The following is a 21861-nucleotide window of genomic DNA, read 5'->3' as shown; positions in this document are numbered from 1 at the left end:
TTTCAAGTTTGGTCTTGTTCGCATATATGTGACTTTATGTGTATATGTAAAGCAGACTCCACACTGAGAGAAAACATACTTTTTTTTTTTAAATCGGAGTCTGGCTAATTTCACCTCCTATGATGATTCTCAATTGAGCCCTCTAGAAAGCTGCTTCGCGTTGGCTTCTGCACGTCCTGCACCGGGTTCACCGCTTCGAGCGAGGGCAAGCAGCACTGGCACTTTTATTTTCCTACGCACCGCGCAGCCCGGGATTCCGCAGCTCCACCTGGCTCCGCGGCCGGGCGCACAAAGAGCGGCGCGGGCGGCGACGGGCCGGGACGCAGAAAGTAGTCCCGACCACGCCGGCCCCAGTGTCGGCCGACGTCGCCTCACGCCCTCCGCCGCCCGGGGAAAGAATCCCATTGGAATGCGCCTCGGGAAGACCTTTCCCCGCCAGCCTGCCGGGGCTCGCGAGGCCCACCTCGCGGGGGGCTCGGCGGGGAGTTGGCGCGCGCGGCGGCCGCGGCTCCCGGGGTCCGGCCGCGGCGCGCTGGGGAGGGGGGGTCGGGCGCGCAGGGAGACGGCGGCGGCCCCGCGGCGGATCCCTGCGCCGCAGCGAGAGGAAGAGGCTGAATGAGGCGCCGCGCGGGGGACGTGGGGCGCCGCGGGAGGAGGCGGCGGCATGGGGGCAGGCGCTGGCGTCGCGCGAGCCCGGGCTGGAGCGGCGCGCTAGAGCCCTGACGTGCGCCCTTTTCTTTCTTCTCCCGGCCGCGGAAAGCATGAGCGTGCAGACCCGCCGCTGCGGCGGCCGCCCCGGCTCCTCGCTCGCGCGTCCCCTGGCCGCCGGTCGCCGGTGAGGGCCGCGAGCGCGCGCGCTGGCGGGGGGAAGATGGGGGCCGTGCTGAGGAGCCTCCTGGCCTGCAGCTTCTGCGTGCTGCTGAGAGGTGAGGCGAGGCCGGGGTGGGGGCAAAGTTGCCGGGGGTCGGCGACGGGGGGCGGGGGAAGGGAGGTGGCGGGGACAGCGGCGGGGAGCAGAGGCCTGGCGCTGGGGAGCCGCGCGAGGAAGGGGCCCGCGATCGGGGGCCGCGCCCGGCCACGGTGCACACCCCTGCCCGGCCCCGCGGCGCGGCCGGACAAAGCTGCGGGCCTTGGGGGGAGCCCCTGGCCCCCAGCACTCCGTCGGAATGACCGGCTGTGCCTCGCTCTGCCTGCACTCCCGGGCAGAAAGGGTCTTTTGTAGTTCGGCTTTCAGCACCGTTGGTGTTGACCTCCTTCTCCCTCAAGCCCCCACCTTTCCCGTGTCTCTTAGGTGAACTTTTTTTCCCCTCCTTCTTCAAACCTCACTATTTTTCCTCTCCGCTCCAGGCCTTGTTACAACTAATAATTGGCTTCCGTTTGGGATAGAATGATCCTGGGTGAGAGCACAGTTGGAAATTGACTCCAGGGTTATAGGTCGCGCTTTTCAGCATTGGGGAATCTCCTGAGCCCATAATAAAACACAAACGTTGCCCTCGCAACCCCTGGTATTCAGGACTCGCCCCCTGTTTTCGGAGTGTGCAAGTGTACAGTTGGCACCAAGTAGGGAAGTCATCCTCATGTGGCGAGGAGCCTATCCTGGGAACTAAATTATCATTGCTGGGCACCCTTGGGAACTGCTTGGCACTTTAGTAAATAACAGAATGCCCTGGGTAATTTACTATGGGAATCGCTTAAATTTAGTGGCCCCGTGGTGTTTGCAATTGGATTGCGAAGCTGACACCTCCGTCCTGACTTTTTGTTGGGTGACAGTTTGCAAAGGGAAAGCTTGTCGACGGTCTTCTCCAGTTGATGAGAGATGGGGCTGATGCTGTTGAGTGTTTGACCTGTGCAGGAATTTAGGTGGTGCTTGGCGCTGTGGCTTGTAGTTCTGCTTTTGTTAATTTCGCTTGTTCCACTTAAGAGGACTTCCCTGGGATTCTTAGTTATTAACTTAACAAGCTAAACTTCTAAGTCCCCCAGAAATAAGGAAGTTGGCAAAGCAGGATAGTAACTAACAATCTTATAAACGGGACAGGTGTGTCATCTCTGTGTATGTGTGTATTTGAATAAGAGTAGTTGCCTTTAAAAATAGGTAAGCATTTTCTAAAAATAAGCATATCCCAAGTTGTCTAGTCCTTTTTGTAAACTCTAGAAAGATAATTGCTGTTTCATTTCCATGGCGGAGAACTTAACATTATTAGATACTCGAGAGATTTAATAAGTATATGCTTTTTTTTGTTATAGTAAACTCTACAATGAAAGATTTTGCTATAGCTGTGAGAAAGCCATAATTGACATGAGGATATAATTGACCCGTTCATAAGAGATAAAATAAGAGCCAGTGGATTGATTAGAGTTGGGAAAACCCAAGTCCATAACCTAGGATGAATTTGGCTTCTGATAGTCTAGTTGTAGTTCTTAGAGAGGCATGGTGTGGTGCAAATGCTGTTTGTTCATTTTGATACCAGAGTTGAACAGATTTATTATTTGGCTATATTTTTGGTAAAAAGTTTAGAAGCATGATACTATGTAACAAGCCAAAGAAGTAACTGTCCAAAGTGGAGCTTCCTTTAAATGTAACATAATAATGGTGTGAGATCTTTCTTCTGTTTAGCATTATTTAATTGTGAGTATATATCATTTCAACTGAAACTGTCTTTTGATATAAAAGATTCTTGTTCCTAATTTAAATTCTCTTTACTCCTTGCTAATGTTAGCCTGTGTTAAATGACAGTTACTTTTGGTTTCCTAGGAGCACAGTGTGGTTTAATTCCTTGTAGCTCACAGAAGAGGTGGTACTTGGACATTGGGTGTGTGAGTTTGGGACTTCTAGCCTTCTAGCCTTGTTTATCTGCAGCTGAAAGTCATTTAGTACTGCCGTCGTCAGCTGCATCCCTAACCCTCTTATCAAGTGACAAGGTGTATTGGGAAAAATTTGAAACTTGAGGATTCCAATCCTGAAGTCTTGGGTTTAAAGCTAGGTCTTCATTATTCCTGCTTCTGGTTCTCTAGGCCTCAGTTTATAAAACATGGGTAATGATACCTGTCTGCCTGGTTTGCAGTTACTAGGTGTGTTTAATGAACTAACATATAAAGTGCTTTCTAAATGTTAATGAAAATGTTTTTTTTAAAGACATTTAAAAATGTTGCCCAGGCTGACCTCTAAATGCAACTATTTTTCCTCAGCCTCCTGAGTGCTTAACACATGGTTATAAATGTTATTTTGTGTGTGTGAAAGTTTTTATTCTTTATGGATGTGTCCTCAATTGTTGGTGATTAAAGATTTAATTTAAGATTCAGGAATTAAAGTAGATGGTATTGTGGTCATTTGTAAGGAGTGAGGACAGTATCTGCCAGCTAGTTAGTTAATGGTGGAGCAGAGATTGACTCCATTCTCTTGGCAAGTGTGCCACTAGTAGCTCCTGTATGCACTCAGCTCCTGTGATAGCTGTGAATAAGGCAGACAGGGCTGTGTTCTGTTAGACTCATAGCTTAGGTTAGGTCTACCCAGGTACCAATAGAAAAAACAGTATCTCTGCTTTTCTAGATGAAATATTATTGGAAAGAATTAAAATTTTATAAAAGATTAATTTTTTTAATTTTAAAAAGTTAGGAGTGTCTGTATATATGAATGTAGAGGTGAGAAGCATGGATTCACTGGAACTGGAGTTACAGATGGTTGTGAACCACTTAATGTGGGTGCTGAGAATTGAACTCAGGTCCTCTGGAAGAGAGTATGTACTTTTAACCCCTGGGCCATCTCTCCAACAACAAGAATTACAGTATTGGAGGGCAAGCAAGGAAGGCAAACACTTGGGAGGTAGAGACAGGAGACAAAGCCAGCCTAGACTACATGATAAGTTTGAGGACAGTCTGGGTTACATGAAAACTTTATCAACAGTAACAACCATCACCCCCAATACACAAAAAACAGACTTTTAAATGGCATACAAGCTTTTTTTTTTTTTTTTGAGGAGGCTTTTTAAACTTATTATTTTCTGTGTAAATATTTTTATTTTCTTGAGAATTTCATGCACACATACAATGTTATTTTGGTTATAGTCATCCCCTATTTCTCAACCTAACTCCTCCCCCTAATTTCTCCCAGATCTACCCTCACTCTAGAGTTCTCCCTCCTTAAAAAAACCACCAAGTCCAATTTTTGCTGTTCATATATATACTCATGAGTTTGGAGCCATATACCGGAATGTAGTAAACCCAACAGGGGCCACACATGGGACTCTTCCTTCCCCAGAAGCCATCAGCTCTCCAGAGCTCCTCAGGTAGCAGTGGGGGGCTCATGAGCCTCTCCCCACCTCCATGTTGGAATGCTGACACACTTGCTCTTGGGCAGGTCTTATGCAGACACCCGCAGCTGCTGTGAGCTCATGAGTGCAGTGGTCCTGTCATGTCCAGAGACATTATTTTTCTCTGATCCTCCATGACTTTTGGCTCTTGTCTTTCATTCCCTCGTAAGAGACAGTTCCTGGTCCTTGTGGGGAAGGGAGTGTGATGTAGATGCCCCATTTGTGGCTGGGCTTGCTATGTGACAGTTCTTTGCTGCTCTCCCACCCCCCCCCCCTTGTAGACTGGTGAATGGTATCAGAACAAACTAAAATGTTTCCAACTACGTTTCTAGAAAAGTGAGTCTTCCAAATGTATTTTCCTTTAAATCAGGTATTACGAAGTTTTGGGGCTGTCAAATAGGTTTTGGCATGGGAATCAGGAGATGTAGGTCATAGTTCTAAGTTGGGTGTTCTGTGCTTGAGCTGGTCACTTAGTCTCCTTATTATACCTCATTGTCTTCATCAAGGCAAGGGACCCTTTGGGAGATTTCTGCCCCATTCAGGGCTTTGAGAAGTTTTGAAGGCAACAGGGGCAGTTGTAGCTTCCCTTGCATAGTAGTCCTCAGACTTGACAGTGATAGGGTTTTTGCTTTTTGCTTTTCCTTTGCATCAAGATGTTTCTGCCTCTGCCTCCTAGGTGCTGGAATCACAGGCATGTACCACCATGCCTGGCTCTCACAACAACAACTTTGTGTGTGTGTGTGCACCTGTGTAGTGACTCATCACCATGTGTAGACATTAGTCATCCTCAGTTGCTCTCCACCTTATTTTTTGAAAAAGGTTCTTTGACTAGATCTGGGGCTCACGGAGTGGCTGACCTCAAGCCCTGGTGTACCGGTCTTTACTTCCCAGTGCTGAGATTACAGATGTTTCTGGGTGGCTTTTCACATGGGTGCTAAAAATATGAACTCAGATCCTTAGGTTTGCATAGCAAGCGTTTTACCCATTTAGTCTTTTAAAACGAATCTTTTTTTTTTTTTTTTTTTTTTTTAAACATTTTGGGGAACTTTTGCTGCAAGAAACACTGGAGAAGATTGGGTGATCTTTTGAGTTTTAGGCTGACTCAGGTGAATTGATGACAAGTTGGTTTAGTTTGATCTGGTTCTTTCATTCCAGTTTACTTGCCCTAGGTTTGCTCACCTGGCTAGAGAATATTTGTAAACCTTTAAAATTTCAGTTCACTGTTACCAGAAGTGCTAACAGTGTTTACCCGTGGATCTATTTTTTTTTAATGGAATTCGTTTTCCTTTACTTTAATTAAAGGTGTTCCCATTTGCTAAACTGACCAGTGTCTTTAACCACACTTTGACCATCAAAAAGGGCTTATCTTTTTTTCAATATCAAAGACAGTTCTGTGAAGAGATACATTTGTTAGGGTCTGTGAGAAGTCCCATAAAAGACTACCAGTCACAATGCAATCATCAAGAACATTTATTAAAAATTACCAACATGTTGAGGTCTACCGTAATCTGACAAGTGGCAAAATGGCGACCCTGAGAGGGGCTTGCAGGGTCCTTTTAATCACAGCTTGAAGGAATTCTAAAAGCATTGTGATCATTCTACCTAGGATTGGCTTATGCATTATTAACATGTTTCTAATTGCTTAGGGCTTGCAGGGGTGGGCTAAGGCTATATCTTGGGCAAGTCTGGACAAGTCTCAGGCTATGTCCTTATTTGGTTATTACCCGTGTTGGGGTTTTGCCCAGGTGTAGTACACGCAGGAACTGAGGTCTAGTTCTTAAGTGAGTTACTAGGAACCTGTCATGGTACTTGCCTGGCCTTCTCACATTGATGGTAATTATTTTCTGAGAGCAAAATTTGTCTGAATAATTTAGATGTATTGGAAAAAAAATAAGTAGAAAATTTAGTACTAACTACTCTGGGAAATTGGTTTTCACTGTGGAAACTTATATTTGGAGATGATTATAAAGGGGCTACTGTGTTAGAATGGTGTGGGTTTTTATCATCCTGTTTTCTGTCACTATATCTCTTATGACAAGTAAGTTATGAGCCTGCTTTGCTTTCTGTTCAGTCATGACCAGCAAGGTTTTAGTGAGAAGTGGTAAGGCATGTGAAGGAGTCCTGCCGGTACTCAGAGGGCATTCAGTAGGTGGTTGCTCTTAAAGATGGCCAAGTCAAGTCAGTCTTGGTGGCTATCATCCCAGCATTTACAAGGAAGAAGTGGGAAGTCACATAGAGAGCTTGGGCCACCCTGAGCTACATGAAATCTTGTCTCAGAAAGTGCTATCGCAAACATGTCCAAGTCTAGTAAAACATTTAAATGCTCGCTGTGCTTCCAAGTACCATTTTACTAGTTGATAGTTTTGGGACTATGTCTTTGAAAGTTTAAAATCTGTTACTGAAACATTCTACTTCCAAGGTTTTGTATTTTGCTTTCTATGAAATAGCATGGCTGCTGGCTACTTTACATTTATTTTACATTAACTTTTTTTTGGCAGAGTCTCAGTGTAGTGCAGATGATTGGCCTTAAACTTTCTGCACTTGTCCTGCCTCAGCCTCCCCATGTACTGCAATACAGGTGTGAACAGCCACATCTAGCTGTCTTTTTACCTTCTGTTTTTGTGTGCATATGTGTGCGGGGGTGGGGGGTGGGGGGTGTATGTATTGTGTGTGCAGTTCCTTAGAAACTGACATCTACCGTATTTTGAGGAGGCAGGCTCTCTCACTGGTCTGGGATTTGATCCCAGTGAGTCCCAGTGATTTGCTATCCCTGCCTTCCTATTGCTGGGATTACAGCCGTACAACTTCTGGCTGTGGTTTTTTTTTTTTTAATTTCACGTTCTGGGGATTAAACTCAGGTCCTCTTGCTTGCGAGATGTTTTACAATAATACTTTATGGACTGATCCATTCCCCCTAGCCCTCGTTTACTTTCTTTCTTTCTTTTTTTCAGAGCTGAGGATCGAACCCAGGGCCTTGCACTTGCTAGGCAAGCGCTCTACCACTGAGCTAAATCCCCAACCCCTCTCTTTTACTTTCTGAAGGGTTATAAGCTTAACACTGATTTAGGTGATGATGATTATGAAAAGGCTAGAGAGTAGAGAACTCAAACTCAATTGATTGTGATACTTTTTCACTTATTAAAGAGTTAAGTAAGCTATGCGTGTTTTAGCATAAGCCTTTAATCCCAGCATGAGGCAGAGATGAGTGGATCTCTGTGAGTTTGAGGCCAGCCTAGTCTACACAGTGAGCTCCAGAGCTGCTATACAGAGAAACCCTGTCTGGAAAAACAACAAACAAAAAGTGTTAAATACAGGTAATACAATTTTATCAAAACAATTAACAGTATCTAGTTGGTGGGTTCTTTTCTGAAGACTGTATAGATGCTATCTATCTATACTAAATTCTTAAGTGTTTTTAGCCTTAGCATAAGTGTTCCCATGACTTCTCTAAAATAAGTTCTGCTTTAATGTGTAGAGCACTGCTCCTTAGGAATAATTTTGAAGTGTCAAATACATGATGAAGAATCAGTTTGTCCTTAAAATGATTTATTTTGCTGCGTATGGCATTGCAAGCCTTTATCTCAATTAGATGGAGGCTAAGACAGGAATATTGAAGCTTGGAGGCCAGTCTGAGACCATGGCTCAAAAGAAAAAATATGTATACACAAATACAGTGAAAACAGTGTTGTTCAATATTAGCACAGTTTTGTTTCTTACAATTGTGTTATTTGTGGCAGTGACTATACTCATGAAAGGGTCAAGCTGTTCCGGCATGAGGTTAGAAGACAAGAAAAAGTGCTTGGGTTCTCCTTGTTGAGTGATTGGGCCTATTGTCTGTTGTTTAGCTTGTTTAGAAGGGCCATGTATAAGTGGGTTGACCATTCGGAACCAGTCTCAGGAGATTGGAGATGCATGATAAGCTTAAAGTATGTAAGTGACTGATTGATACCAGGCATAATGTTACTGACCAGATTCTTTGTGTGAACTGAAAATGCAGAGGTGATCATGATCAGCAGTTGCCACCCCCAACCGTCCCTGAAGAAAAAAAGTCACTCAAATAATAAAAAATTTTACCTCACCATGCTTGACTAGGAGGTATTTTTGCATTGGCCTTGCTTACTTTTATCACTGTGAGACCTGTTACATTGTGTAGATTATTAGAGTAACAGTCTTCTTTATTATTGGCTGCCTTTGTTAGAAAGTGAAGATTAAGAATATTTCTGTATTTTGGGAGGCAGAGGCAGGTGGATTTCTATAAGTTTGAGGCTAACCTGGTCTACAGAGGAATTCCAGGATAACCAGGGCTACACAGAGAAACCCTGTCTCAAAAAACTCCCCCCCCAAAAAAAAAAAAAAAAAAGTTGTATCTGTGCTTGACAATACAGATTTCCTCTTCTTCTGTTTATTCCTTAAGCAGCAGTGTAACATCTGTTTTACAAAGTGTTTATATTAGGTGCTGTATTCTTGATGTGATTAAAGAATTCAGGGTGGTGTGTGTGTGTGTGTGTGTGTGTGTGTGTGTGTGTGTGTGTGTTTGAAACACACATACTATGCATTTTGCATAAACTTTCTGCGTCTACAGGTTTTGGTAGGGGTCTGGGTTAGGTGTGTGGGGAAGGGAGGATGTGAATGAGGTGTCCAGGAATTGATAAGCAGAGAGTGACTGCACTGTATTCACCTCTCCACCTCCCATATTAGGGATGGAACCAAGGCTTATGTATAAAGACAAGCACTCTCCTCTGAACTACATTCCCAGTGTTGCTTTTTTGGAGAGAGTTCAAATCTTGCAGTTCTCTTGCCTTTGCCTCCTGAATGCTGGGTTATTGGTCTGTACCACTATGCCTAGCTATGACAAATTTTTTAAACCCATTTTTTCAAAGGCATAATTCACATAGTGTAAAAATTTCCATTTAAAAATGTCCACATAGCACAAACATCTGTTTCTTTCTTCCTTCCATCCATCCATCCATCCATCCATCCATCTCTCTATCTATCTGTTATGGTTTTTTGAGACAGGGTTTCTCTGTAGCTTTGGAGCCTGTCCTGGACTAGCTCTATAGACCAGGCTGGCCTTGAACTCACAGAGATCCACCTGCCTCTGCCTCCTGAGTGCTGGGATTACAGGCGTGCACCACCACTGCCCAGCTCATCTCCACTAGTGGTTTTTAGTGTATTCACAGGGTTGTAGATATCACCGTGATCTTATTCAAGAACATTTTTAGTACTTAGCAACAATCTTCACACCCCTAAGCAGTCACTTTGTATCTCTCTGTTCAGCCTCTGGTAACTGCATCTTCTTTGTGCCTCTGTGGATTTGCCCTTTTTGAATAGTTCAGAGAAATGGAACATAGCATGTGGCTTTTTGTCTCTAGCTTCTTTCACTTTGCATAATTTTTGTGATGTTTATCATATAACATGAATCTATATTTAATTCCTTTTGGTAGCTGAGTAATTGCATTGTATAGACATGAAGTGAATGTGTGCTTGATTGTTGAAGTCTTTACCTTATTTTTAAAATCTCACCCCCCCCCCCTTTGTTTTATGAAAGGAATTTACTGTGTAGTCCAAGCTGACCAGGAACTTGGACTCTCCTGACTCTTCCCGAGTCCTGGGATTATTATGCATGTGTCACCACACATGGCAGAAACCTGAGTGTTTCCAGGTTACTGAAAAGGTTACAGAATGTCATTTCTGTTGGGTTGCTGGGATTCACCGAGATACTTACTACCATTCCTTGCTTCTCTTCTGACTTACAAACAGCCCGTCTTAGTTAAACCACTGTGTGGTGCGGGAGGCCAAAGGTTGATGTGGGTGTTTTCTTCAGTTCTCCACTGTCTGCATTGAGACTTGGAGCTCAGTGATAGGCTAGACTTGCTGGCCATGAGCTCCAGGGATTGCTTATCTTTCTTTCTAGGTTTTTATTTAGTTATTTTCAAAGGAGTTCTGGGTCTCATGGTTGAGCAGTAAGAGTTTTACTGAGTCATCCTAACTCTTAGTTAAATAATTTATTTCACTTTTGATATTCACATCTACCGAGTTCATAGCTCCTAAACTCATATTTAGAATAATAAGATAGAAGAGGCTTGGAATTCTGTGTTCTTTCATTTTACAAATTAGGAAGGTGGACAGCTAACTTAAAGACTAGATTGCTAGTACTCTGGACGGAAGTTGCAGCTTCCTGTAGGTATATAGACCTACCTTTTTACCCAAGTCTCTCTTTAAAGACAGGGTTCATAATCCTCCCATCTCAGCTGGGATTGTGTGAGTGTACCACCATGTTTATTGTGATTTTTGGAATGATACTGGAAAAAAATGATTTATTTATTTTTGAGACTGAGGCTTGGTATGTTGCCCAGGCTGGCCTTGAACTCCTGGGCTCAAGTGACTTAAGTAGCTGGGATTACAGGCAAATGTCACCACACCCAGCTAATCAGTTTTGATAGAAGACAATAACATAATTTTGGAATTTGCAAGTAGACGGTTTGTTACAGGATTGCAGGTAAAAACCAATCTGTACTTAGGTAGAAGAGAGGCTCATTTTAGCAAAAGCACTTTCCTTAGATCCCCATCTATCTCAACACCAAATGTTGGAAACACTTCATTTCTAGAGGAGGGCCAGAAAGCTAGCAGGAACTCTGTGGGAGTGGAGCCAAGTGGAGAGGGTAAGCAGATTCACGATCAGAACCGTTTAACTGGAAAATTATGTTTTCGTCTGGTCAGCTGATACTTGGAATGAGGGAGAAAGTTGTGCATCTGCTTGCTTAAGCTTAGGGTGAGCCAAAGTTTAAGGGCTTGTGGAGGGGAAAAGTCTGACTCAAGTTTGGTCAAGACTAGTCAGTGGGGACTGTTACACATTTGTCAGTGTCCCTGTTGTTTAGAACAAAACTTGTCTCCCTTGGAGATGGAACAAGAGGTTGTGAAGTTAGTCTCTGGATTTGGCTTAATTGCTCCCATACAGTTAATGGGCCTTTTAACAACTTTGCTCAGAATTTTTAAAGGACTCTCAGAGTTTTTTAAAGCCTCTTGAGGCTAGAAATGTAAGTGAAGAGCTCAACATCAGTTTTCAATTCTAATATAAGGTTTGGGGTAATTCCTATATTTCAGATGCTCCCCAAATACTCTGGGATTGTGGGGTCTGTAGATGTAACCGGCTTGTTAAATAAGAAACACAGAACCGATTGCAGGGTTAAAAAACCACGAGGTCAGAGCAAGAGCAGAAAACCTTACCCTTCACTGCTTCTGCTGTCCTTTCTCTCCGCCAGAGACCTACTTCTGTGTGTCCTATTTAAAGACTTTCTGTTCTGTTTTCTCATTGGTTGTAAACCCAGCCACATGACCTCCTTGTCACTGCCTGTTTGTACAGACCTCCAGGTCTTCTATGGTTGGTATTGAGATTAAAGGCGTGTGTCTGCCATGCTGGCTGTGTCCTTGAACACACAGAGATCTACCTAGCTCTGCCTCTCAAGTACTGGGATTAAAGGCGTGCCCCACTATTGCTCAGCTTCTGCTCTGGCTTGCTCTGACCTCAAGGCAACTTTATTGACATACAAATAAAATCACATTTCAATACAAATAAAATATCACCATAGGGGGCTGCTAGGAAGTGACCATCCTTAATGTACCTGTAAAGCTGGGAACTCTAAGAGCCAGAAAGCAGGGCAAGTTCCCAAGAAAGCTATGAATGTAGCCTGTGCAGTCAGCCACCCTGCAGCTCCTTTAAAGTATGTGGGCCCTCAATGAGACTAACGCTTCAGCCTGACCTTTGCTTCCAGTGTGGAGGCTGACTCAGTGAAGCTAGGGAACAACTGTACTCAGGAGGAGCTTTGGAACTGCGAGATAGGCAAGGAGGAAAGATAACTCTTAGAATACAGAGGATTAGACTGTTACCAGTAATGGAGAATTTAAGAAGGAGAAGGATTACTTACATTCAGGAAGTAGGGCATTAAAGCATCAGCAATATTTTAAACAAAACCCGCAATCATCCTTTAACAGTTCATTCAGCTCTGTGTAATTAATTCTTGTTCTGCTGGGTCTGTGTATTTGTTTCATGAACTCATCTGTTTATCTACCAGCTTTTTGGAAATCCTGACTCAGTCTTGTGTGATCTCTAAAGACACCTGTGCACAAGAGTCACTTGGCACAGGATGACCTTTTTCAGTGTCAACTTTTTTTTTTTTTTAATTGAAGATGAATACTTGCTGATTTGTAAGTGTGCCCCAGGAAGCATCAGAGTAGATGACAGCATAAATCACATGATATAACTTACCCATTACCATGGATTTTAAAAGTGGTGGAAATAAAAAATCTGATGAATGGTTGTTAAAAAAATAGTGCAGCTGCCATGAATGTATAATACACCAAATTGGGTCCATCCAAAAAAGTTTTATTTAAGATATCTGTAAGCAGACTGATAAACTTTATTTTAAAAGGGGAGTGGCTAATACATCTGATAAGTGAATATAGATGGATATAACCTTTTCAGAGACAAAAACTAAAGATATAATAATCCTCAGACTTAGTGTTCTTAAAATACCAAGCAAGCATAGAGTATATCAAGAATAGATAAATATTATCAAGTAAAAAGACTTAGTAAGTTTGGAATAGACACTTCTTCTCTGTATAGTAAAATACCTTAAGTTAATGATGTGAGTTCTCAACTAAGAATCCTAGTCTACCTAGAAGTTATTGCATTCAAATTAAAGGAAGTTAATTACGACCAAGTTAACATTGAAACAAAAGTATAAAAGGGATGGACTGTAGTATATTATAGTCTTAAGCAGACCAGATCTCTGATAATAGAAACAGTTTAATTTCTAGCAATTTCATACTGTATACGTCTTTTGAAATAATTCAGATTAATGTCTTACCTATACTCCTATAACATAGGGAAGAGAAGCTTTCTTTTGATAGTACCTGACAATTTTGTTTTGTTTTTGTTTTTGATTTTGGTTTTGGTTTTTAGAAACAGGGTTTCTCTGTAGTTTTGGTGCCTGTCCTGGAACTTACTCTGTAGACCAGGCTGGCCTTGAACTCAGAAATCCACCTGGTTCTGCCTCCCGAATGCTGGGATTAAAGACGTGCACCACCACTGCCTGGCTGCCAGTAGAATTTTTAATGTTCGATCAGATAAACAAAATTATTAACTTTGGACTTTTCAATTTTAAAGCTCTTTACGATTTGTCAGGGTTCCTCTGAGAATCTTAAAGGCAGCAGTACCTTAGACACATTTCATTTAGGATTTGGCAGAATGTCATTTGTTGTTAAGAGGACTGAATGTTTGATTAAATAGACCATATAGGTGGTAATACAATAGTTAAAAAATAGTTCTTAAATTGAGACTTCATTCATTTTGTTTTTGTTTTTAAATAATCTAGAGCATAGTAAAATCAACATTAAGCATGGGAATATTGATAAGATAGAGAACCTGCTTTCCAGAGGGATTATTATAGTTATTTGGAAGGCAAGGCAAACCTTTTAAATCTTCTCTTTAATCTCATACCTATAACCTACGAATATTTATTAATTTTAACAGAGAACACCAAAATCTAATTTTTTATAAGGATTCCAAAGAAACTTTTGTATACAAAAACTCACTGGAGCCCAGCTAATTTTGACTTGAACAAAATTCCCTTCTCATGAATAAATTAAAAACTTTTATAGCCACTTAGATTTTGTCATACATTTTCCCCTATACTGATTTTGTAACAATGATCATTTGACTTTAGCACAAAACTGTTGTCTTTTCCTTTCATAAAAACATACCCTGGGTATCTTGCATGTAAAGTTGTTCCTATGTGTCATTTTGAATAGTCTCATTTGCATATATAATTATAACTTACATAATTGTAGCAACCGATGTTTTAAGAGGAAGCTACTTGGTAGGTAATTGTGAAACTTGTATATCAGCATCTCATAGTAGACTAATTCAACTTATGAATATACCTCTGTCACCTTTTTATAGCCAGATGTTTCTTGACAGAACAACTTTCCTTTACTCTCTCTCTTATTTTTTAATTATTATTCTTTTTTTTAGTGGCGCTGAATTTGAAACTTGGGGCCTTACACATGACCATGAGCTGTATTCCCAACCCAGTACAACTTTTCAGTGTTACAAAATGAGTGTTCTTTAATAAACTTACATAGCCAGGTGGTGATGGAACACCGTTCGTTCGTTCGTTCGTTCGTTTGTTTGTTTGTTTGTTTATTTATTTATTTCCCCGAGACAGGGTTTCTCTGTGTAGTTTTGGTGCCTGTCCTGGATCACACTCTGTAGTCCAGGCTGGCCTTGAACTCAGAGATCCGCCTGGCTCTGCCTCCCCAGTGCTGTGATTAAAGTCGTGTGCCACCACCGCCCAGGGTGGCACACTCTTAATCCCACCAGCACTAGGGAGGTAGAGGCAGGCAGTTTTCTGAGTTCCAGGACAGCCAGAGCTATACAGAGAAACCTTGTCTCAAAACAAACACACACACCAAAAACCTCACATATTTAGCTTTTCTACCATAAAAATAAGAGGAAAGAAACTATATAATTAAGCATACTTTCTAATTATAGTGTTAAGAGTTTATTTAAAATAACCTAGACAGATAATAAACATCTGTGAACTTATGTAGCACAAATCTGAAGTTTTATAAGTACTCAAGATTTTGGAAACTGTCTTCACATTGGGTTAGTATGTGGTGCATGCGTGCATATGTGAGCACATGTAGTATGCACATCTGGAGGGCAGATGTCAAAATGTTGGGTGTCTGCCTCAGTTGTTCTTCATATATTTTTGAGACAGGGTTTCTCACTGAGTCAGGAGCTTATTGATTTCTCCATGCTGCACTGCTGGAGTTCCAGGGGTCCACCTGCTTCACCCCTGGGCCTGGCATTAGGTTGTGCTGCAGTCCCCTGCTGTTTGTGTGGGTTCCAGAGATGGGACTCAGGTCTGAAGCTCATATAGGAAGCACTTTACCACTGAGCTTTTCCTGGTCTCACATTGGTTTGTTACATAATTGTCGTTAAAGTAGAGTTTGCCAGATTAATGACTCCATTCAGCTAAACGCAAATGCAGGTGTATTGTTTATTTGGTCAACTAACCTTTAAACGTTTATGAAAACATATCCAAGCAAAATAAAGATTTATTCTAGTATTATTTAATGAGTAGCTTAGAAGATACAGAATACAGATATAAAGCACTACTTGCAGTGTTTTATTTTTTGTCTCTTTAGTGCTAGAAATTGAACCCAGGACCATATGAATGTTGTGCTGAACCACATGCTTGTATAAATGTTAGTAAACCAACAATATTTAATTAGTCTCTTGTCAGATTACCCAAATTCACTTTAACTTACTTAACCTTTTTTTTTTTTTTTTTTTTTTTTCCTTTTGACATGATCTTTGTAATCTAGAGTTCCTTAGATTTGATTTGTAGCCCAGGCTGGCCTAGAAATCTGATTTTAGCTTCCTGAGTGCTGGGATTGCAGGTGTGAGACACCATGACTGGCCTTAACTGGGCTTTTAAAAACATTTGGGTTAGTTTCTATAAAAATACTTTTGAAGGTACATTTTGGATATCTCAGTAATGATGGACTGAAGGGAGACCAGCTGTCTTAATGGGTGTCTCCAGATCTCATCTGAGTGTGTAAGAGCCTGTGTCTAGCTCGATTTCTGACTTCTGCATGTATCCTCAGTGGAGGATGGGCAGCCTCAGGTTTAAGCAGGCCTGTAGTATTTGGGAGTTTGGAGATGGAGGGAAGAATCTGACAAGATACAGGTCATTGAGTTTGAGGAGCCTGGGATTTGAAGGAGTACATGAAAGGATTTAAGGGAGCTTTAGGAAAGGTTGAAGACAGAAGAAAGGGGGAGAGAGAGAGAGAGAGAGAGAGAGAGAGGGGGGAGGGGGGAGGGGGGGGGGGAGGGGGAGGGGGGAGGGGGAGGGGGAGAGGGGGAGAGAGAGAGAGACCGTACCCGTACCCGTCCGTGTCCGGGGCATGCTAGGTCTAGAGGCTTGGGTGAGCCAGTGAGGGAAGATTTCAGGTTTCTGAGGACGTTGAAATTCTTTTCAATTGTCTTGAGTAGAAGTTTGTGAGGCATTGAGCTGGTTTAATGCAATGAAAGCGGCAAAGGGAAGGCATCTGCTAAAGCTCCTGTGAGGGTTTAAAGGGTCTAGGAAAGAGTATTCCCTTGTGAGGAGCCAAGGAAATTCCTTGTGTCGTCCCCCCTGGAGGAGTAAAGGGAGAACATAAGACTCTAGAATATTTCTGTTAGTCTCAGAGACTGCTTCTGTGCTCAGAGCCAGAGGAACTGTTTGCTTTGGAAGATTTAAAGTAATTTTTTATGCTATTACAATAGACAAGAGGTCTGGAGAACTAGTTTAAGAGTTTATCTCAGGGGCTGGCTAGTGGTTAAGAGCACTTGTGGCTCTTACAGAGGGACCCAGATTCAATTCCCAACAACCACATAGTAGCTCATGCCCTCTTCAGATCTCATTGGGCACCAGGCACCACATGGCATACAGTCATGCATACAGGCAGACACTTAATACACATTAAAAAAAAAAAGTTGATCTCAGGAACACAGCCTAGCCACATCTCTGAATAGGAGAGATATCCAACTAATTCCCAGAGCACTGTCTTTGGGGTGGGGTTGTCACACATCCATAGATGAGTTCTCTTCCCATACAAGTGATGTCCCCTTCCAGATATTGAATGGAAATAAAATCTAGGCAGGCCTGTGTAGGAAAAAAAACTTTTAACAGAAGGTTATGTTTTGATTGTTGGATCTTTAGGAACTTCACAAACGTGAAGTTTAGGCTCTGGAAAATGGATAATTACTCTTTTGTTTTTGTTTTTGGCAAGGCTGGGGATCTAGTCAGGGCTTTGTGCATGCTGTGTCAGTGCCATCATTGAGCTGTATCCTTAGTCTGGGAAGATTGCTTTTAAATGCTAGTAGAAACATTTACCATATACTGTGTGCAGTGAACTCAGCTAGGCACCAGGTATAAATTAGTTATAAGGCATATAGCTCTTACTCCCAAGGAGCTGAGATCCTAGTTGTAGAAAATATACTTAAAAAATGCTAGTTTCAAAACTACATGTTGAGCTGGTGGGATTACTCATTGAGTAAAGACACTTGTTCCCAAGCACGAGAACCTGCATTTGATTCCCCAGAACTTATGCAGTAGAAAGAACTGACTTCTGAAACATGTCATATGGCCTTAAAATGTAGTGGTACATGTACATACACTCACAAATAACAAATAATAATGAAAAAAGCTGGGTGTGCTAGCATGCATCTGTATCCCAGCACCCCTCCCCCCCAATGTTTAAACAAGCAAGCAAAAGCTAATATGAAGTAAGTGATGAAAGACTGTAGACTCTACGGTGTAGAGGTTCAAAGAGGAAAGATGTAGATAAGATTTGAATCTAGCCTTGAAGGACTTAGATTTGCTCACTGGGAGAGAAGTATGAGAGAGAGGGGAAATGAGTACACGGGTGATGGATGACATGGGATGTGATGTGTTTCCAGTCTATATGTCAAACTCTGTTTTTATGTTCAGAGGTTATAAAAGATGAATTTAGAGTTCAAGGAGGAAGTTGATGACTAGTGGAGAGCGGAGACGTTGAGACTTCATGCTTTATGCAAAGAGAATGAGAAAGCTTTTGAGTTGGGTGAAGCACAACTCTATATTAGAAGTAGGAAAAGGGGAATGTTGAGATCATTCACTGTTTGGGTAGTTTAGATGAGTTCATGAAGCCTAGGTCAAGAGAGTGGGTCTAGAAATGAGGGGAACATTTAAAGCAATGGTAAGGAAGAGTTAATGACACAGTAATTGGCAGACTAGGAAAGAAGAGGCATGCCCTTAAGTAAGGTTAGGAGACGTGGGTTGGAGGCTGTCTGTGTGTAAAAATGCCTGCTCTGCAAGTGGGAGCATCTAGGTCTGGATCCCTGGCATTCTGGTAAAGTCAGTGTGCTGCTGTAACCTGAGCACTGCAGGCCAGATTCAGGAAGGTGGGTGGGGGGTGGCTTGGGGGCGCTCACTGGCCAGCCAGTCTAGACTCAGTGAGAGATCCTATCTCAGAAAGACATCTGATGTCCACCACTGGCTTCAGCATGTGCGTGCCTGGGCTAGAGCAGCCAGCCCGTACTTGTACACACTGGCATATACCATCCCCATCCCACAAAGAATTGTAACATCTTTGAAGAATTCTTTGGAGGGAAAGATAATGAATTTTAAATCAATGATAGGAAGATTGCAGCCCCTCTATCGGAAAAAAGCCTGGGGAACAGAAGATGATGTTAGGTTAGGTTGAAGATGCTGGTTTAGAAATCAGTTGTGTAGAGTTTCATAATGATCAGGAGAATCTGAGTAGTTGTTTTGTACTCTCTGATTTGGGGATTAGAGGTCTCAATACTATGTATGAGAAGTGGGAGAAAGATTTGAAACAGACAAGAATAATAGGTAGTATGGTATGGAGAGAACACTCTACCAGTAGGGCTGTAGTGAATGCTGTAGAGAAGTAAAGAGTAAGGAATGAGAAAAGGTTTTTAGTTGGATTTTTTTTAAAAAAGCCTTGGAGAAAGCAAGTTTAGTTGAGTAGTGTGTTTGAGGTTAGATTAAAGAAATTAATAGAGAGTGAATGTTGGTGTGAAGTGTAGTTAGGAGAAAGAGAATTATTTTCTTTCTTTCTTACTTTCTTTTTTTTTTTTTTTTGGAGCTAAGGATGGAACCCAGGGCCTTGTGCTTGCTAGGCAAGCACTCTACCACTGAGCTAAAAATCCCCAACCCGAATTATTTTCTTGATAGTAAGCAAGGTTAGAGTTGGGTAGATTGTTTGATACCTGAGCCTGCCATGATCCTTTGAAGATACGAGCAACTGACGGAGCTAAGTTGCGGAGAACGTGTTGCTTGATCCCACAAAGAAGGGAGGGCATTCCCCCACCCTCTACTAAGAACTGGGGAAATAGGTGTGTAGCCCTGACTGGCCTACAGACTGCTTATATAGATCAGACTGGCCTTAAACTTTCAGAGATCCACCTGCTTCCAGTGCTGGGATTGATGGTGTATGCCATCACACCTGGGCCTGGATAACTTTTTGAGAAGTATAATAAGTAAGATGTTGAAGGTGTGACTCCTGCTTATATCCTAGAACCCAGAGAGAATTTTTACTGTTTGAGGTCATCCTGGGCTATAGAGCAAGACGTTGTCTCCATCAAGGGGAAAAAAAAGAGAGAGAGATGTATGGCATTTAACTTTCCTCATGAGACAGTATGTTTACAAGTTAATTTGAGAATGAAGAATTAAATGGACCCCAAGAGCTTGTTTGGAGGTTCTAGTAGGGAGCACAGCTAATCATGTACCTTTGACTGAAGACCAGTCCTCCTTTATTTGGTGAAGGTCATCCTCTTTGACTTGAGTGCACAGTTTTGGGAGGGATGCACATGGAAGCAGTGAGTGAGGAAAGTGGCACCCACCTAGCCTGCCAGATCAGCCAAATCAACCCTGAAGATCAGTGGGGTAACAGATGCCTTCACATCCATTGAAGGATTAACTTATGAAAATCTGTAGAGCAGAGGAGGTTCAGGAAGGAAGTTTGGTAGGGATTTGGTGAAGGAGAGCAGATTCCTGAGCTCCTGCAAGTGCTTGCTAAAGAGATGCCACTGCTGTTTAAATTCTGCTGGTTACGAAGTCAGGTAAACATTGTAGAGTGAACACATGGTATGTATTATGTGTGCTACTGTCAGGAAACAAGTGTGTGGAGTCTGTTGTATCTAGTAGATAGTAGGTATTGCAATTTACTTCACTACTCAACAGATACCGGTGGCCATGTTGTAGACCCTTCTCATGCATCAGAAGGATAGACCTTTTGATAATGTTCAAGTTAGTGTGCAGTCCCTAGAAACCCTCAGTCATAACTAGTGCTGTTAACAGGTTAATGTGCAGTCCCCAGAATGCTCAGTTACAACTAGTGCTACTAAATTTAAGCTCTTAATCTTCTGCTCTCCTCCAACTCCAGTGGCACTCAGAAAGCCCACGAAACTTTAAATTACCAGAAAAGTTTTTTAGATTTTTGTAGATAAAAACTGTTCAGTGGAAATAATAAAGTTCGACTTAAAAGTTAGGAAAGTCATCTGTCTGCCACTAATGCCACAAACAAGTGTGCAGTCTTTGATGGATGATAGAGCCATGAAGAAGGTATCTGTTAACTACTCTGTTGTTTTTTACTATTAAATTGTAAAGGTTAAGTGTCCTGGGACTGTTTTTTTAGTTATCTGCAGCCTTTGGCATCGAACCCTTCACTAACAGGAATGTCTTTTCTGATTTGGCTTATACTATAAAAAGCTGAATATAAGACTGTTCAACAGTGACTGTTAGGATTGGTTCATTAGTATGATGTGTGCAAGTCTGCAGTGAGTTTGGGGAATCTGATACGCTTGTCTGTCTGTAGTAGTTACACACAGAAGAAAGGACTCAGTTTTCTTTTTCTAGTGAAGTGGATGCCCACGTGTATTTGACTGAGAAACTTGGATTTCAGTATGGTTGGATCAGAAATTCATGTTATCTAACCCAATTTGGCCAATGCAGTCCTATAAATAAAAATGACCTTTTTTTTTTTTTTTTTTGGTAATTTTGTGAGCCACTTAATTTTTTTCAAATTAGAATAATGTTTGTAATTTATAAAAAGGAGGGGGCACTTTTAGGAGTAGATAATTGAGCGCACTTGATATTCTTGCCACAAGACCCTGGTTCTGATTCCTATTATTTACAGGGTGGCTCACAGCCATCTGTAACTCCAGTTCCAGGGGATCTGACACCCCTTTCTGGCCCCTGTGGGTACCAGGCATGCATGTGGTGCACAGACGTGTAGGCAGAACACTCATATATATGAGCATGTGAGAGAGGGGAAGGAGACAGACAGAGAAAGACAGAGAGGTACAAACACAGAGGCTTATTTTCAGATCATGTAAATCTCTTCCCATTTACTGAAAACAAAACACTCATAAAATAAGAATAAATAAATTATTTGTTTTTTTGTTTTTACTTTTTTGAGACAGAGTTTCTCTGTGTAACAGTCCTGACTATCCTTGAACTCAACTTTGTAGGCCAGGGTGGCCTTGAACTCACAGAGATCTGCCTACTTCTGCCTCCTGAGTGCTGGGACTAAAGTGCCACCACTGCCAGGCCAATAAATTCTTTTAAAAAGAGAGTTGTTGCTGTCAATAGTACTTGGGTTGGGCTTTGAATAATTTTAGACCTTATGTAACTGTGAAAGATCGTGGAGATTATTGTGTTATATTCTCATTTGTGGCCTTTGTTTGAGCTTCTAGATCATCACTTTACTGACACTACCCATATTCATTTAAATTTAAATAAATTAGTGTTTATAAAGTGAAAAGTTAGTATCCCATTAGCTGTATTTTAAGTGCTCTGTGGTTTCGTGGCTGATGGGTACTCATTGTTCAGTGACGACTTCCCTCATTGTCACAAGCAGCTGTAGGACAGCGGTACTCATTTTTAAATTGCTGCTTCATGCTAGGGAAGTAATGTTAGAAATTTGGGATAGATATTTA

The 21861-nt window shown here is 42.0% G+C and overlaps 1 protein-coding gene across 2 annotated transcripts in view; it reads left to right on the top strand.

The window, feature by feature from the left end:
* The first annotated feature begins 650 nt into the window (after nucleotides 1-650).
* Nucleotides 651-21861, top strand: part of Lrp6 (LDL receptor related protein 6) — a 124200-nt gene continuing 102989 nt past the window's right edge. Inside the window, exon 1 of one of the 2 annotated variants that reach the window (XM_036180507.1) lies at nucleotides 651-926. In XM_036180507.1, the coding sequence (XP_036036400.1) occupies nucleotides 872-926 (55 nt within the window). In that variant the 5' untranslated portion in view covers nucleotides 651-871. The remainder of the gene's footprint in view (nucleotides 927-21861) is intronic. The other variant, XM_036180508.1, reaches the window with a different exon arrangement.

The sequence above is a fragment of the Onychomys torridus genome, chromosome 3 (genome assembly GCF_903995425.1).
Source record: "Onychomys torridus chromosome 3, mOncTor1.1, whole genome shotgun sequence".
Lineage (NCBI taxonomy): Eukaryota > Metazoa > Chordata > Mammalia > Rodentia > Cricetidae > Onychomys > Onychomys torridus.
The sequence above is the reverse complement of the archived record's forward strand: the minus strand, read 5'-3'. Positions and strand labels throughout refer to the sequence as shown.